Below are 15,440 nucleotides of genomic sequence, written 5' to 3'. Positions count from 1 at the left end.
AAAAACACCAGATTAGCTGGATCCAATCTACTTTTCTGCATAAAAACTAACACAGTATAGACCCTGAAGGAGAGGGACAGGGAGATCATCCTTTGGAAGCTTAGCATCAGTTAAGCTGAAGCTGCAAGTATTTATTGCCAGCATCAGATACTGAGACAAGGCCTCTGCTCCCTTACTAATAATATTTTGTAGAAGGGACATGGTTTGGCCACAGTATAGTTTTTTTGGTACAATATTGGGATTACAATAGCTAAGCAGTTGAGTTCTGCTTTAATGTTTGGCCCTCAAATATTTTGTAATTAGACTAACAACATTGTTAGTGTTGCTGTAGCTAGAGTGTGAAATTATTTTCTGTTAGAAATTTCTGTATGAATATTTGACCTTATCAAAACTATTTTTTTTCCTAGAGATATCACTAACATATATTGGCACAGTAATGTGATTATAGAGCGGATTGAGCACAACAAACTTAGGACTATATCAGGCAACATTTATATATTAAAAGGCATGATAGACCAAATTTCCATGAAAGAAGCAGGTAAATGACTGTCATTATTGATAAGTTATTTTAAGAAGTAAAGCAGTTAATCATGTTTCTCACAGTAATACACATTTTTTAACTTTTTAATTAGGTATTTTATAATTATGAATAAATCAAAACTAAAAATTAACTAATATGTAAAACTTGTATAAAATTGGTAATTTTTTCTGATTTTTATCACTCTTCTTGACAATTTCTAATAAGTTATGTGATTTTTTTTTTTTTTTTTTGGGAGTTGGAGTCTTGCTCTGTCTCCCAGGCTGGAGTGCAGTGGCACAATCTCGGCTCACTGCAACCTCCACCTCCGGGATTCAAGTGTGATTGTTCTGCCTCAGCCTCCTGAGTAGCTGGGACTACAGTTTCTGCCACCATGCCCAACTAATTTTTGTATTTTTAGTAGAGATGGGGTTTCACCAGGCTGGTGCTGTGCATGACCACTTCCAACATGGCACAAAAAAATGATGCAATAGCAACTGCAGGTAGCTGTGGATAAATAAGCCTGCAACAACACCCGTGGTTTCCTGTGGCCAGTCCTTTTCATGCACAGGATCCACATACACCCCCAGGGAATGGACACAGAGTGTTAAGAGGTTTGGGAATTTTTTTTTTTTTTTTTTGGAGTCTTGCTCCGTTGCCCAGGCTGGAGTGTAGTGGCATGATCTCAGCTCACTGCAACCTCCACCTCCTGAGTTCAAGCGATTACTTGTGCCTCAGCCTCCTGAGTAGCTGGGACCACAGGCATGTGCCACAACGTCCAGCTGATTTTTGAGACAGTGTCACCATGTTGGCCAGGCTGGTCTTGAATTTGTGACCTTAGGTGATCCACCCACCTCAGCCTCCCAAAGTGCTGGGATTACTGGCGTGAGCCTCTGCGCCCCGCCTGATTTGTGTGAGTTTTAAAATATCAAATGAAATACTCCTTGTTTACAAGGAAATATGTTATAAGAATATAATTTAACTCCCTGATTCCTCTCTTTGTTGAACCTACCTGGCACAACCCCAGTCCTGGTGTAACCTGATTTTCTACCTATGCCTTGCACACAGCTGAATATAACTGGAGAAAAACACATCCAAGTAGTCTAAATTTATGTTTACTAGCAACAAGTTACAGTCCCTTAGTGGTTTCTTGGTGCTGCTTGGTATCCTACCATATTTCCCTAATTCATTCACTCTCCTGTCCTTCCTGATGACTCCTTCATATTTTGAGAAATCTCCAATACCACCTCCTTATTACCCTCTCTCAGGTGGGCAAAGTAGGGAGAGGGCAGAGCACCTGAGCAAGAGGAACAATCAGAAGGATATTTCTTTACCACGTCTACTCACCTGCTTGGATCAGCACCGGCTTTTATTATGGATGAACTAGCATGTTACTGTCTGTCAGCCTCTCCATTTGTACACTAGCTGTCATTTTCTCTTTTACTCAAGGACGTTATTCCAGTAACACTCCCTTCTCCTTTTTTTTTTTTTTAAATTTCTGTTTTACCCACATTTCTCCTTTTAGCCAGTATTACTCTCATTTGTAGCAAAACAACTCATATAGTTTGTTTATATTTACTTCTGTAAATCTAATTTCTCTTGAATTTTCTTCCATTTTTTTTTCTTGATTCTCTTTAACCTCCCCGGTTCTTCACCAAAACAACCCGTATCAAAGTCACCAGTGGCCTCCACATTGCTACATTCAGTATACACTTAACAGAGTTAATCATACTTACCTTTTTGAAATACTTAGTTTCTCTAATACCATATTCCAATTTCTGTGCTGCCTCACTGCCTGCTCCTTCTTAATTTCTTTGTGTATTTCTCCATTTTTTTCTAATAATGGGGTAGCTTGGGGCTGTTAATACACTCTGTGGTATGCTGATTCCTTTTAGTCTTTAAATATAATTTATATGATGATGAATGCGAATTTTATATCTCAAAGCAGGACCTCTCCCGTTAGTACCCAATTCGTTTTTGATATCTCCACTAGGATGTCTGTGGGCATTTCAAACTTAATATATCTAAAACCTGATCTTTTCCCTTAAATTTGCTAAAGCTATAGTATTCCCCATCTTTCCATGTATCAGTAGCCAGAATTCTTGGAGGCATCCTTAAATTCTCCATTTCTCTCATACCCACATCAGTGTGTGGGTCAGTACATCCTATTAATGTATCTCCAAAATATATCCCAAACTGAGACCTCTGCAGCATCACTATAGTCCAGACTTTCCTCATAATTTGTCTGGATCATTACAGTGGCCTCCTAACTGGTCTCATTCTTTCTTTCCTCACTCTTCCACAGGCTCGTCTCAAAACAGCAGTTTGCTTTAGCAGTCCTGTTAAATAAATTAGATCCTATAGCCCCTCTGCTTGGAATCTTTCCATAGCTTCTCATCTTGTCCAAAGTAAATGGCCAGTTCTATAATGACTCTAAGGCCGTATATTATAATCTCTCATGCTTCTTACTGCCTCTGTTGCCCATGTGAGTGGCCTCCCAAGTTCTAACCCCTCCTCATGCCACTTCAGTTGTTTCAAACAGGCCAGGTATACTCTTGCCTTGCACTTTATGTTTTGTGTCCAGTATTCTAACCCCATATTACTGCATAGCTCAATCAGTTTGTTCAAATGATGCTATTTCATTGAAGACTTCCCTGATTATCCTTTTTTAAATTGCTGTTCACCCCTCTACTCCCCCATGAACATATCAATACACCTATCTGCCCATCCCTGCATAACCATCTAACAAACAATATATTGTACTTATTGGTTAGCTTTTTTTTCCACATTAGAAGGCAAGTTCCATGAGGATAGGAGTTTTTGTCTGCTTTGTTTACTGCTGAATTCTGAATATCTATAATAAATAGTACCTAGTGCATATTAAGCAATAAGTGCATATTTCTTGAATGATTTAATGAATTAATTATATCTCTTTAAAATTCTAGGCTTTTAAATACTTTTGTTGTTGTTTATCCTTAAATAGGGTATCCAAATTATCTCATAAGGAAATTTATGTTTGGATTTCCAGAAAATTGGAAAGAGCACATTAATAATTTTCTGGAACAGTTAAGGTAAAATGTTGTTTTATGTTTTTAGAAGTCAACTTTATTGAGATACCTTTACAGTTTATTATGTGTGTGCATAATTTACATTTAATTATGTGTGTGCCACCATGTCCAGCTAATTTTTGTATTTTTAATAGAGATAGGGTTTTGCCGTGTTGGCCAGGCTGGTCTCGAACTCCTGCCTGGCTGCAAGCGATCCACCTGCCTCAGCCTCCCAAAGTGTTGTGATTACAGGCATGAGCCACTGTGCCTGGCCTGAGGTACAGTTTACATTTAATTAAATTCACCTGTTTAGATATTTGTTTGTTTGAAATACCATTTTTTTTTTTAAATTTTTATCTGAGATGGAGTCTCACTCTGTCACCCAGGCTGGAGTGCAGTGGCAGGATCTCGACTCACTGCAAGCTCCACCTCCCGGGTCCCATGCCATTCTCCTGCCTCAGCCTCCCGAGTAGCTGGGACTACAGGCGCCCGCCACCACGCCCGGCTAGTTTTTTGTATTTTCAGTAGAGACAAGGTTTCACCATGTTAGCCAGGACGGTCTCGATCTCCTGACCTCGTGATCCACCTGCCTTGGCCTCCCAAAGTGCTGGGATTACAGGCCTGAGCCACTGCACCCGGCCGAAATGCTAGCTTTGAAGTTTGCTTTGGTCTGTGAAGCATTTCAGAAGCAATAACATTTTACTAGAACTTCTGTCGAATTTAGTAAATCTCAAAGGAAAATAAAACTTTTGACATATGTCAAAGTAATTCTTAATCATTTACCCTTCAAAAGGCATGCAGTTATTAAATACTAATGTGCAGTTCTTCCTTCTTTTTTTCATTCATTTTCTCAGTAGTTATGGAGTGTCTGCTACTTTACAGACACTCTAGTTGATGCTGGTGAAACAAGAATTTGATTTATTCTTGCCCTTGTGGAACTCATAAGGGATACAGACTTTAAACTTAATCACAGCACAAATATAATAATTGATAACGGGGGCTGGCATTTTTTTTCTGTAAAGGGCATATTCTGTAAAGATAATATTCTTGCGGGCATATTGCCTCTATTGCAGCTATTCAGCTCTGCCATTGTAGCAGAAGAGCAACCATAGATAGTATATACATGAATTAGCATGGCAGTGTTTTAATAAACTTCATTTACAAAAACAGGCAACTGGCAGTTGTCCTATAATATCAGTTTAAGTAGGAATTTTAAGAGCATCTAGTGGGAAGCAGTTTGCAGATCATATTTGAGTCCTTTGACTTAAGCTGTTACACCTCAGTTCTTTGTGAAGGAAGGGAGTGGAAGCCATGAAGGATTAATAATGTAAGATTAAAGATACCCTGCCTGGGTAGAAAGAGCTTTATGGAAGGGGTTTTTATTTGTTTATGAAGATTTTGTTTTGTTTTTTTGAGAATCAGTGCTAAGGAAAAATAATATAATTGTTTTTAGGGCTGGTGAAAAGAACAGGGAGAAGACGAAACGAAAACAGAAAATTGGAAGATCTGTTCGTGACATAAGAAAATCAATGAAAAATGATGCACAAGAAAACCAAACAGATACCGTTCAAAGAGCCACCACCACTTATGATTTTGATTGTGATCAATTGGGTATGTTTTGTCTTTACTTCTCTGCTGGTACAGTGGTAAGTTCTTACATGGTCTAAATTGTTTATGGTTTGTAATGTGTATAGTATTGTGTTCTTTGACTTATACTGCCCCCACATTCCTGCTTCTTCACTACTAAATGAGAAGTGACTATAATACAAATTAATCATGGTCAGTATTCAGCTTGCTTCATCAAATTTCACCTTTGGCTGGGCCCAGTAACTTATGCCTGTAATCCCAGCATTTTGAGAGACTGAGGTGCAAGGATCGCTTGAGCTCAGGAGTTCGAGATCACCCTGGATAACATGACAAGACCCTGTCTCTACTAAAAGTCAAAAAAAATAGCCTCCCATGGTAGCACATACCTGTGTTCCTATCTTCTTGAGAGGCTAAAGTGGGAGGATCGCTTGAGCTCAGATGGTTGAGGCTGCAATGAACCGTGTTTGTGCTACTAGACTCCAGTTTGGGCATCGGAGTGAGACACTGTCTCAAAAAATAATAATAATAATAATTACCTTTTTATTAATCAGAATATCAAAGAACACTGGTAAACATATTAATGAAAGATGATTGTTCTTTTAATTTCCTCGACCCAAAGTATTTAAGCTGCCAACCTACTGCAAACCTATTGTAAAGACATATTTTATTTTTGTACTAAATTTCATTGCTCCAAATAGGCAAAATCTGTTTCCTTTCATGGAGGAAATGGAATTGAAGAAAATGGTTTTCTTGAATGACCATTGCCATAAGGATAGATTGCAGAACTGGTTTTTTTTTTCTCTTTTTTAATAAGGAGACCAACTTGCCAGAGCAGAACTGTTTTGTATCAGCTCTTTGCCATCACTATAATCTGCTTCACCTGTGTAAAAATGTATGAACATTAAATTACAGCTCTTTCTAAACAATATAGATGAGTAAAAGTTACTAAAATATGTTGTAAACATTTCTGCTGATTTTGCCTTAACCTTGTAACTAAGAGCTTTACAGAACTTCCAAAACTTGAAAAAGAGTTCAAGAATCCTGCCAAAAACATAGCACCATACTGGATATAAATGTACCTGTATCCTATTCTAACCACTCCTCAACCCCCATTTGAACTTCCACCCTGAAACTTTGCTTATCCTTTCTAATGCAGAGAAAGGAATAAATTAAATATGCAGATGGCTGCTTCCCCATAGCTAGCAAAAAGTCACTTACCATTGCCCTAGTTCCTTCTGAACCCTTCCTCTTTTTATCAAAAGTCATCCTATTTTCCCTAAATTAGGCATATTGCTTGAGCATCTTGAGTATGCTGGAACCTTGGGGCTTCAGCACCTGCTCTCTACTTTTTTACTCCTAAAACAAGAGAATCTTTAACAGTATATCTCACTTCTAATCATTTATTAGTCTTTAGTCTTGGTTCTTTTTTTTTTTTTTTTTTTTTTTTTGTGAGACGGAGTGCAGTGGCCACATCTCAGCTCACTGCAAGCTCTGCCTCCCGGGTTCATGCCATTCTCCTGCCTCAGCCTCCCGAGTAGCTGGGACTACAGGCGCCGCCACCTCGCCCGGCTAGTTTTTTTTTTTTATTTTTTAGTAGAGACGGGGGTTTCACCATGTTAGCCAGGATGGTCTCGATCTCCGGACCTCGTGATCCACCTGTCTCGGCCTCCCAAAGTGCTGGGATTACAGGCTTGAGCCACCGCGCCCGGCCCTAGTCTTGGTTCTTATCTCTTCCTGTACCCCATTTCACTTAGAGCCAGCACTTATTAGGGATTTGATCTTAATTGCGAATATTATCAGTGAGGTGTTTAAGAAAGCTAGTGGCAAGAGAAATGAATAAAAATTTAAAAGACTAAAGTTTGATAACTATTTTACATACCAGCTTATCAGCTGTGTCCATAGGAAAATCACTCAGCTCTTTTTTTTTTTATTTTTATTTTTTGGAGATAGTGTGTTGCTCTGTCTCCCAGGCTGAAATACAGTGGTGCAATCATGGCTCACTGCAGCCTTGACCTCTTTGGTTCAAGTGATCCTCCCACCTCAGCCTCCAGAGTAGCTGGGACTCCCGGCATATAGTACTGCACCTGGTTTGTTTTTTATTTCTTGTAGAGATGGGGTCCTACTATGTTGCCCAGGCTGGTCTCCTACTCCTGGCCTCAAGCAGTCCTCCCACCTTGGCCTCCCGAAGTGCTGAGATTATAGACATGAACATAGCACCTGGTGTCAACATTTTTAAAGTGCTTTCCATGAACCTTGGTCTGTTAAGTTTTAGGAACTTAGAGATGAATAAGGCATGATTCCCGCCCCTCCTACCCCCACGGATCTTAGTTTAGGGGCAAATATTAATGTATTCTGTTAGGATTATATCATTTTTCTAGTGTGATTCATTAAATCTTTGTTTAATGAAACTGTTAGACACTATCTTCATATCACATAAGTTATTTCGAGTGGTGGTTGGTTGGGGCTGTTATTAATTTTATTATCATTGCACTTTGCATGAAAAAAACAAAACCACAACTAACATTATATAGCTAAGATTATGTAAAGGTACCAACCTGAATTAATTTAAGATAATGTAATTTTATGTATGTGTTTTAATGATTTGCCTAAAAAGTACTTGTATATCATATTATTGCTCTTAAAGCACTCTATCTCTGTTATTACACTTACCAGAGTATATGATAAATGACCTATCATAATAGAAGCCTCCTTCATTATATGGTAATATTTTCAAGAGCAAAGACTAGTCAGTACACTTTTAAAGTATAGCTTCTAGAAGAATAACAAAAATGTTTTTATGCTTTTTATGAATCTGTTTTAACTTACCTAGAATTCCAGCTTAGTAACTGTTTGTTGAGCGTATATTATATACTGTATAATTTAGTTTTGCTCAAAATTTTAATTACAGAAATTTAGTTATATATTGGAGTACACAAACTAGTTGAAACATTAACTTACATTAACTACATACATGAAGAAATAGAAGAGGAACAGTTATTAGCTTTGTATTTATTTGATGTGCAGTTAGGATGAACAGGAATTTTTATTTACAAAATGGATTAACCTTACTATTTTGTCTTTAGATGTGACTAGGAAGATCCAAAACAGATGGTCATGAATAATACGGCTGTCTAGGCTTTTTAAATTTTTTTTTGAAGGAAAAAAAGTGATTTGAACAAAATATAGCCCTATACAGAGTGATTCTGTCCAAATAAAATTGCTTTATATCCTAGTCAAATTATAACAAATATTTATGACAGAGGGATTAGACAGATTATCATTATTATTTCTGAGACAGGGTGTTGCTCTGTCACCCAGGCTGGAGTACAGTGGCACAATCACGGCTCACTGCAGCTTCGACCTCTCTGGCCCAAGCGATCCTCCCACCTCAGGCTCCCAAGTATCTGGACCATAGGCATGCCCCAACCTTTTATTTTTTGTAGAATCAGTATATCACTATTTTGCCTAGGCTAGTCTTGAACTCCTGGGCTCAAGCAGTCCTCCTCCCTTGGCCTCCCACAGTGCTGGGATTACAGGAGTGAGCCACCACACCTAGCCTCAAAGTTAATTCTTCATGTAGAAAAGCAGCTTCCCTTTTATGTAACCATTTATTGAAATCTCCATCTTTGTACTCATAGAACTGAAGAGTAATAAGCACAGTGAGTCGCCAGGAGCTACAGAATTAAACATGTGCCACAGTAATTGCCAAAATAAACCAACATTAAGGTTCCCAGATGACCAAATAAATAATACTATTCAAAATGGAGGAGGAGATGACTTACCTAATCAGGTAAGGCTTTATTGTACACTGTATAGTACAAGCTGATATTTAGAGGGGTGATTTACTACTGAAAAGGTTTGCAACCATATCAGGGACATGAATTCTGTTTTTTTTTTTTCTTTTGAGATGGAGTCTCCCTGTTGCCCAGGCTGGAGTGCAGTGGCGTGATCTTGGCTTATTGCACCCTCCGCCTCCTGGGTTCAAGTGATTCTCCTGCCTCAACCTCCACCTCCTGGGTTCGAGTGATTCTCCTGCCTCAGCTTCCCGAGTAGCTGGGACTACAGGCGTGCGCCACCACGCCTGGGTAATTTTTGTATTTTTAGTAGAAGCGGGATTTTACTATATTGGCCAGGGTGGTCTCAAACTCCTGACCTTGTGGACCCACCTCAGCCTCCCAAAGTGCTGGGATTATAGGCGTGAGCCACCACACGTGGCCATGAGTTCTATTTTTCAAGTATCAGCTTTTCATTAACTTGGGGACTGAATGTCTTGATATTTATTTTCCATGTCTCTCAATGAAAAAATGCAGGCAACAATAAAAGTTTTAGCTTTTAGAGTAAAGCTTAAATAAAGCATATTTTTAAAAGCACTTGAAAAACCACAAAGTGTTAAATTAATATAGAAAATATGTAAGATAATGGATACCCAGATGTTGCTTGTAGCACTCAGGGTCTGGCAACTGGATTTCTGACTGTGTCCACTAATGAAATTTGTGGAACTGTAAGTACCTAGAAATTTGTATGCTTGATGCATACTATGAAAATGCTTCAGATCATGTTTAGGTAGCAGTTTTAAAATAAAACCTAGGTATCTTTTTGTTTTGAAGGAATTAATTGGAAAAAAAGAATATAAAATGTCTTCAAAGAAACTAAAAATTGGTGAAAGAACAAATGAAAGGATAATAAAAAGTCAGAAGCAAGGTAATATATCTTTAATGGTTTTTTTAATGATAAGCAGAAAGCTACTATTTGAAATGTTTTTAATATGATAAAAGTGATCTTGTAAATTTCCTCATGTAAAATGGCAAATTATATAATGGTTTTAAATGTTTGGTTTTGTTATTTTTACATAAGATGATTTTCATAATAAAATAGCCCTTTTAAAAACCATCTATACTTACAGGTTTGCCTTCTTTAATCTGGGTACTAAAATATTTGTTTAGATCACAAAATTATATATCATTTAAAATACGCTTACAGGAATGTGTAAAGAGTGAATCCTTTTATGAATTTACTACAATAATTTAGTTTCAAGTGTGGATTTTCAGAGTGATTTAATTGGAATCTTGCATGCTATAATTTACAGCCTTTCCTCTAAACATTAGCAAGTTTACAGTTTCATGTTGAGCTAAATCCATTCGTTTTATAGCATTTTTTCTGTTTTATTTCCTCTTATAAGTAAAAAGAAGTGAAAGTGAAGAACATTTATTTGTTTGAAGAAGATAGGAAAGCAGTGCTGCTTTATACTTCCGAGTTCATACTCGGTTAAAGTATCCAAGATAGCTGGATCTTTATTAAATAATTTATTAAAATTAACAAATACTCTGGAAATATTGTTCAAAATTAGAATGTTGAAAATTTTCAAATTCCCAATTGAACATTTGAATTGGATTTATATGAGAAGTTAGAAGAAAATACTTTTCTCAGAATTTGAAGATATATGATGCCAGTGGAAAATCTTGCAGACACTTTCTAAATTATTTTGATTAGTACCTTTTTCCATGGATTGTAATTTAGAGGCTTCTTTTCTCCCCAGCATTCAGTATTATCTATCAGTCTCATTTTGTCAGTCATCTTGTAAACAATAATATATGGAGGTTGTTGTAATATGCTTCTATGACAGTGGGATGATTTGCAGTTTATATGTATTTCTAATTACAGTTGGATAGTTTCAGTTAATTTGACTTCTCATTACTTAGGTTTTGAATTGATGAATTGTTCTCATTTTAATTTGCTTTCTTTAATGACAAGGTATAATATAAGATTCTCAGGTTGTTCTGTTTTGCTTGTTTTGTACTTTATGGTGTTTGGGGGGATTCATTTTGAGTGTGTTTCTATGACCACCATTGGCGATAAAAGTGGAACCATGCAGAGGAAGTTCCATGTCCTCCTAACTAGCAGAGCCCATATAATGTATACTTACTTAGTAAGGTTTCAGTGACTACTGGTTTTCTTATATCTTCTGAATATTTTACCTCCAGGGCTTTGATTTAACAAGTATTTACTTATTGCCTACTGTATATGTGAAAGGCTCTGTACTACGGCAAAAAAAAAAAAAAAATCAAACCATACAGATAAAGTTCTAACCATTAATTATTTTTGCCAGTCTGATTGAAAGACAAGTGTGCAGTTATAATACATGTCTCACTGTCAAACATGGCATTATTTTAAAGTATTCTGGAAACTTGAAGAAGAGCTTTCATTCAGTATAGGGAATGTGTACAAGTTTGTACACTAGGTGGGTTAGAGAATAAAATCGAAGCAGGTAGTGATTTTGTTTATAGATGAATGAAGAACATTTTCAAAGCAGAGTGGACATTAATGAAAGTAGAGAACCAAGAAAATCTGAGGAATTGCGATTTTTGTGGTTCTGAACATAGAATACAGTGGAGATTTTGACAACAGTGAGAGATTGGAACTATGTGGAAGGCCAGGCAAAGGAGCTTATTTATATGTCTACTAAAAGACTGTGAGAAGTAACTGTCAGGTTTGTATAAACAATAGTATATGTTTACAGTTGAAGGGGCAGTGGTCTGAATAGACCTGGGCTTCAGAAAGATCAAAATGACAGGAGGTTATACAGTGTAGCTTGTGTATAAAAATAGTGTCTTTTCTCTGTGAAAATATATTTTCTGTGCTTATATTTGTTTATAACTAATTTGAGATTTTGGTCTTTGGTTTTGTCTTATGAAATTAAAGAGACAACTGAAGAATTGGATGTATCCATTGATATTCTAACCTCAAGGGAACAATTTTTCTCAGATGAAGAAAGAAAATACATGGCCATCAATCAGAAGAAAGCTTATATTTTAGTAACGCCACTTAAATCTAGAAAAGTGATAGAGCAAAGATGCATGAGGTATAATCTGTCCTCTGGCACCATTAAAGCAGTAACAGATTTTGTAATACCAGAGTGTCAAAAAGAAAGTCCCATCAGCAAGTCCACGGAGACTTTAGAAAATACATTTGAAGGTCATAAAAGTGAAAACAAGGAAGATTGCAATGAACGTGACTTACTTACTGTCAACCAGAAAATAAAAATATGTAACCTTGAAAAGGAACAAATGCTCACCTCTGACATTAAGAAAAATACCAGACTATTACCAAAATTGAAGAAAATAGAAAATCAGGTAGCTATGTCATTTTATAAGCATCAGTCCTCAACAGATTTGTCAAGTGAAGAAAGTGAAACAGAAAAGGCCATTAAAAGGAAAGCTGAAGTTAAAAAAACCAAAGCAGGAAACACCAAAGAAGCAGTGGTTCACCTGAGAAAGAGCACAAGAAACACAAGTAATATTCCAGTGATTTTGGAACCTGAAACTGAAGAAAGTGAATATGAATTTTATATCAAACAAAAGAAAGCTAGACCTTCCGTCAAAGAAACTCTTCAGAAGTCTGGTGTTAGGAAAGAGTTTCCAATTACTGAGGCAGTAGGATCTGATAAGACAAATAGGCATTCCTTAGAATGTTTACCTGGTTTAATTCAGGATAAGGAATGGAATGAGAAGGAGTTACAGAAACTTCATTGGTAAGTAGTTAGATTTCATTCTGAAATATCTACAGAGCAGCCACAAGACAGTTAAAGACATAAAAACAGCAATAAGGGGTTAACATGGAAGATGTCATCAAAAGAATTGGGAGAAATTACAATTTGTACAGGGAATGGAGATAGAATACAGATAACTTCTAGTGGTATTTTGTGGTCATCTCTAGTATGAGGAAATTATGAGGAAAGCCTAAGTATGAGGAAAGTAAAAGTGACCTTCTTTCATTCCCATATAATATTTCAAGATAGCCAAATGGTACTCTCTCACGTAACTTCATGTTTTAAGAAATTTGTTGTTTTATTTTGTTTTGTTTTGAGTCTTGCTCTGTCGCCCAGTCTGGAGTGCAGTGGCGCAATCTCGGTTACTGCAACCTCTTCCTCCCGGGTTCAAGCGATTCTCCTGCCTCAGCCTTCTGAGTAGCTGGGACTACAGGCACACGCTGCCATGCCTGGCTAATTTTTACATTTTTAGTAGAGACAAGGTTTCACCATGTTGGTCAGGCTGGTCTTGAACTCCTGACTTAATGATCCATCCACCTTGGCTTCCCAAAGTGCTGGGATTATAGGCATAAGCCACCGGACCCGGCCTAACAAATGTTTTGTAATTAACTTTACTGTTATAAAACCTTAAAGCTGAATTCAAATTTGTAGGTTACTTGATGTCTTTTGCCTTTATAGGGAATAAAATAGAGTTTCAAATTGATGATTTTTTTCCAAGGTTTTATATTTAGAACAGAAATTCAAGAAAAGCTCAGTTAAGAACCTGCTCTTTCATTCCTTCATTAAACATTTACTTATTTGGGTGCCTCCTATATGCTACGTAGTTTGGAATGTTTGGAGATACAGAAATAAAATAGACAAGGTTATTTTCCTCAAGGAGCAATTTAGTAGGAAAGACAGATAATACAAAAGTAAGCCAGTAAATAAAAAAAAATTAATTGTGATACATTCTGTGAAAGAAACAAACGAAATTGATCAGGAAAGCTCTCTTTTGGTTGATGCCACTTAAATGGAGATCAAAGGATGAAATGATGTCAACCATATAAAGAACTAGAGAAACAGCATTCCAGGAACAGAGACAACCTAAACACAGGTCCAAATGCTAGGAATATGTTGATATGGGAGGAACTAAAATAAGACTACTGTTATTAGAGCATAATGAGTTGTAGGGGAATGGCTTGAGGTGTGAGCAGAGAGGCTGTGACTATATTGGGCATAACCTTCTGGGTCATGATTAGGAGTTTTGTTTTTAGGTGTAATAAAAAGACATTTAAGCATGGCATATAGTTTGAGAAGATGCCTTTGGGGAAGTAGACAAGGCATTAATTGTGGGGTTGTTGGAGTAGTCCATTGTTGTCTGCACTGATATGGGAACTGAAAAAATGGAGAAAATTGGATTAAATCTAGCAATATTTGTACAATATCAAATACAAATCCTATCAATTATGTGGCACCTGACCTAAATAACTTGGTAGATGGTGGTGTGGCAAATATTTGAGGAAAGAATAAGTTGAGATTGGCAATTGAGTTTCTTTTTAGACAGTTCTATGTGGATTGTCTTTTAAGAGGCAGGTTTCAGTGAGATCTAGGCTACAATATAACTTTGGTAAGCATAAAGATGGTATTTGAATCCAGTAGATTGAACTGATGAGAAAACATAAGGAGATGGTGTGAAGAGAAGAAGGGCATAGTCCTGAGCTCTGAGAAAAGTATTTAAAGGAGGGAGAGGAGTAGGCCAGTAAGGGGGAAGAACCCAGGACTAAGTCATATTGCAGAGACCAATAGTGAGAGTCTTTCAAAAGTGTGGGAGTGATTTGTTGTGCCTATTGCTGCTGATAAATCAGGTATGTTAAGAATTGGATATGGCTACATAGATTTAAGTTTCAGTGGTCTAGTAGTATTGGAAACCAAATCACAGTTGAGTGGTTAAAAGTGAATAGAAGGGTAAAGAGACAGCCTAGGTGTAGACAACACAAGAAATTTGGCAATGATGGGAAATGAGAACCACAGAGATAATAGAAGAGAATGTGAAGATAAAGGAAGATGTTTGGTTGCTTACTTGCTTATTTGTTTGTAAGATGGCTGTTGCCAGAGTATGATGGTATGATGATGGAAGTGATCTAGCGAAAAGAAAGGAAGATGTGATTGATAAAGGCAAGAAGAACACAGAACTAGACCACATCTAGTGTTCTACTGCCTTGTGTACTCCCCAGACTTAGAACAATTATAATTCATTTCATATCTGCCTTTAGAAACATTCTTCCTAGGGCATCTCTGTGAAACTCTACTATTCCTTTTTAAATTTTCTAAATATTCCTTCTCTGTCTTAATTTCAGGCAGAAAAGGCAATCTTCCTTCTTATTCCCCAAAATTATTTTTCTTGTTTGCTTTCTTGCTATAGTATCCCCCTCAGTGATCTTTTGTCCTCACAAAACTCTTTCTTTTTTGTACAATGAGTCCCCAGTCTGTATCTCTGGCCCTGAATTCTTATATTTAGATTTGTATTTCCCTTTGTCTGCTGGGCATTATTACTATATAAACCTCACCTATGGGTCTGACGTAATATGTCAAAAGCAAACTTATTTTCCCCTGCTTGCCTACTTTGCTAACATTTCTTTTTCTGGAAATGTAATTCTTTCCATCAACTATATTTAAACTCTTTGTCATTATTGATTTTTTAAAAAATTCAATTAGTTGCCAAAAAGCTATTCCACAGAGTCATTCTATCTGCACCTTCTTTTCT

At 36.9% G+C, this 15,440-nt stretch overlaps 1 protein-coding gene across 3 annotated transcripts in view; it reads left to right on the top strand.

The window, feature by feature from the left end:
* The window catches only part of MIS18BP1 (MIS18 binding protein 1), a 61,425-nt gene that overhangs the window by 27,207 nt on the left and 18,778 nt on the right, over nt 1-15,440 (top strand). For all 3 annotated transcript variants that reach the window (XM_028851531.2, XM_077940954.1, XM_077940955.1), the window contains 6 exons: nt 408-538; nt 3,501-3,588; nt 5,018-5,175; nt 8,790-8,941; nt 9,759-9,852; nt 11,851-12,679. In XM_028851531.2, the coding sequence (XP_028707364.2) occupies nt 408-538; nt 3,501-3,588; nt 5,018-5,175; nt 8,790-8,941; nt 9,759-9,852; nt 11,851-12,679 (1,452 nt within the window). The remainder of the gene's footprint in view (nt 1-407; nt 539-3,500; nt 3,589-5,017; nt 5,176-8,789; nt 8,942-9,758; nt 9,853-11,850; nt 12,680-15,440) is intronic.

This window comes from Macaca mulatta, chromosome 7, assembly GCF_049350105.2.
Source record: "Macaca mulatta isolate MMU2019108-1 chromosome 7, T2T-MMU8v2.0, whole genome shotgun sequence".
NCBI lineage: Eukaryota > Metazoa > Chordata > Mammalia > Primates > Cercopithecidae > Macaca > Macaca mulatta.
This window is presented reverse-complemented; position numbering and strand designations above follow the sequence as displayed.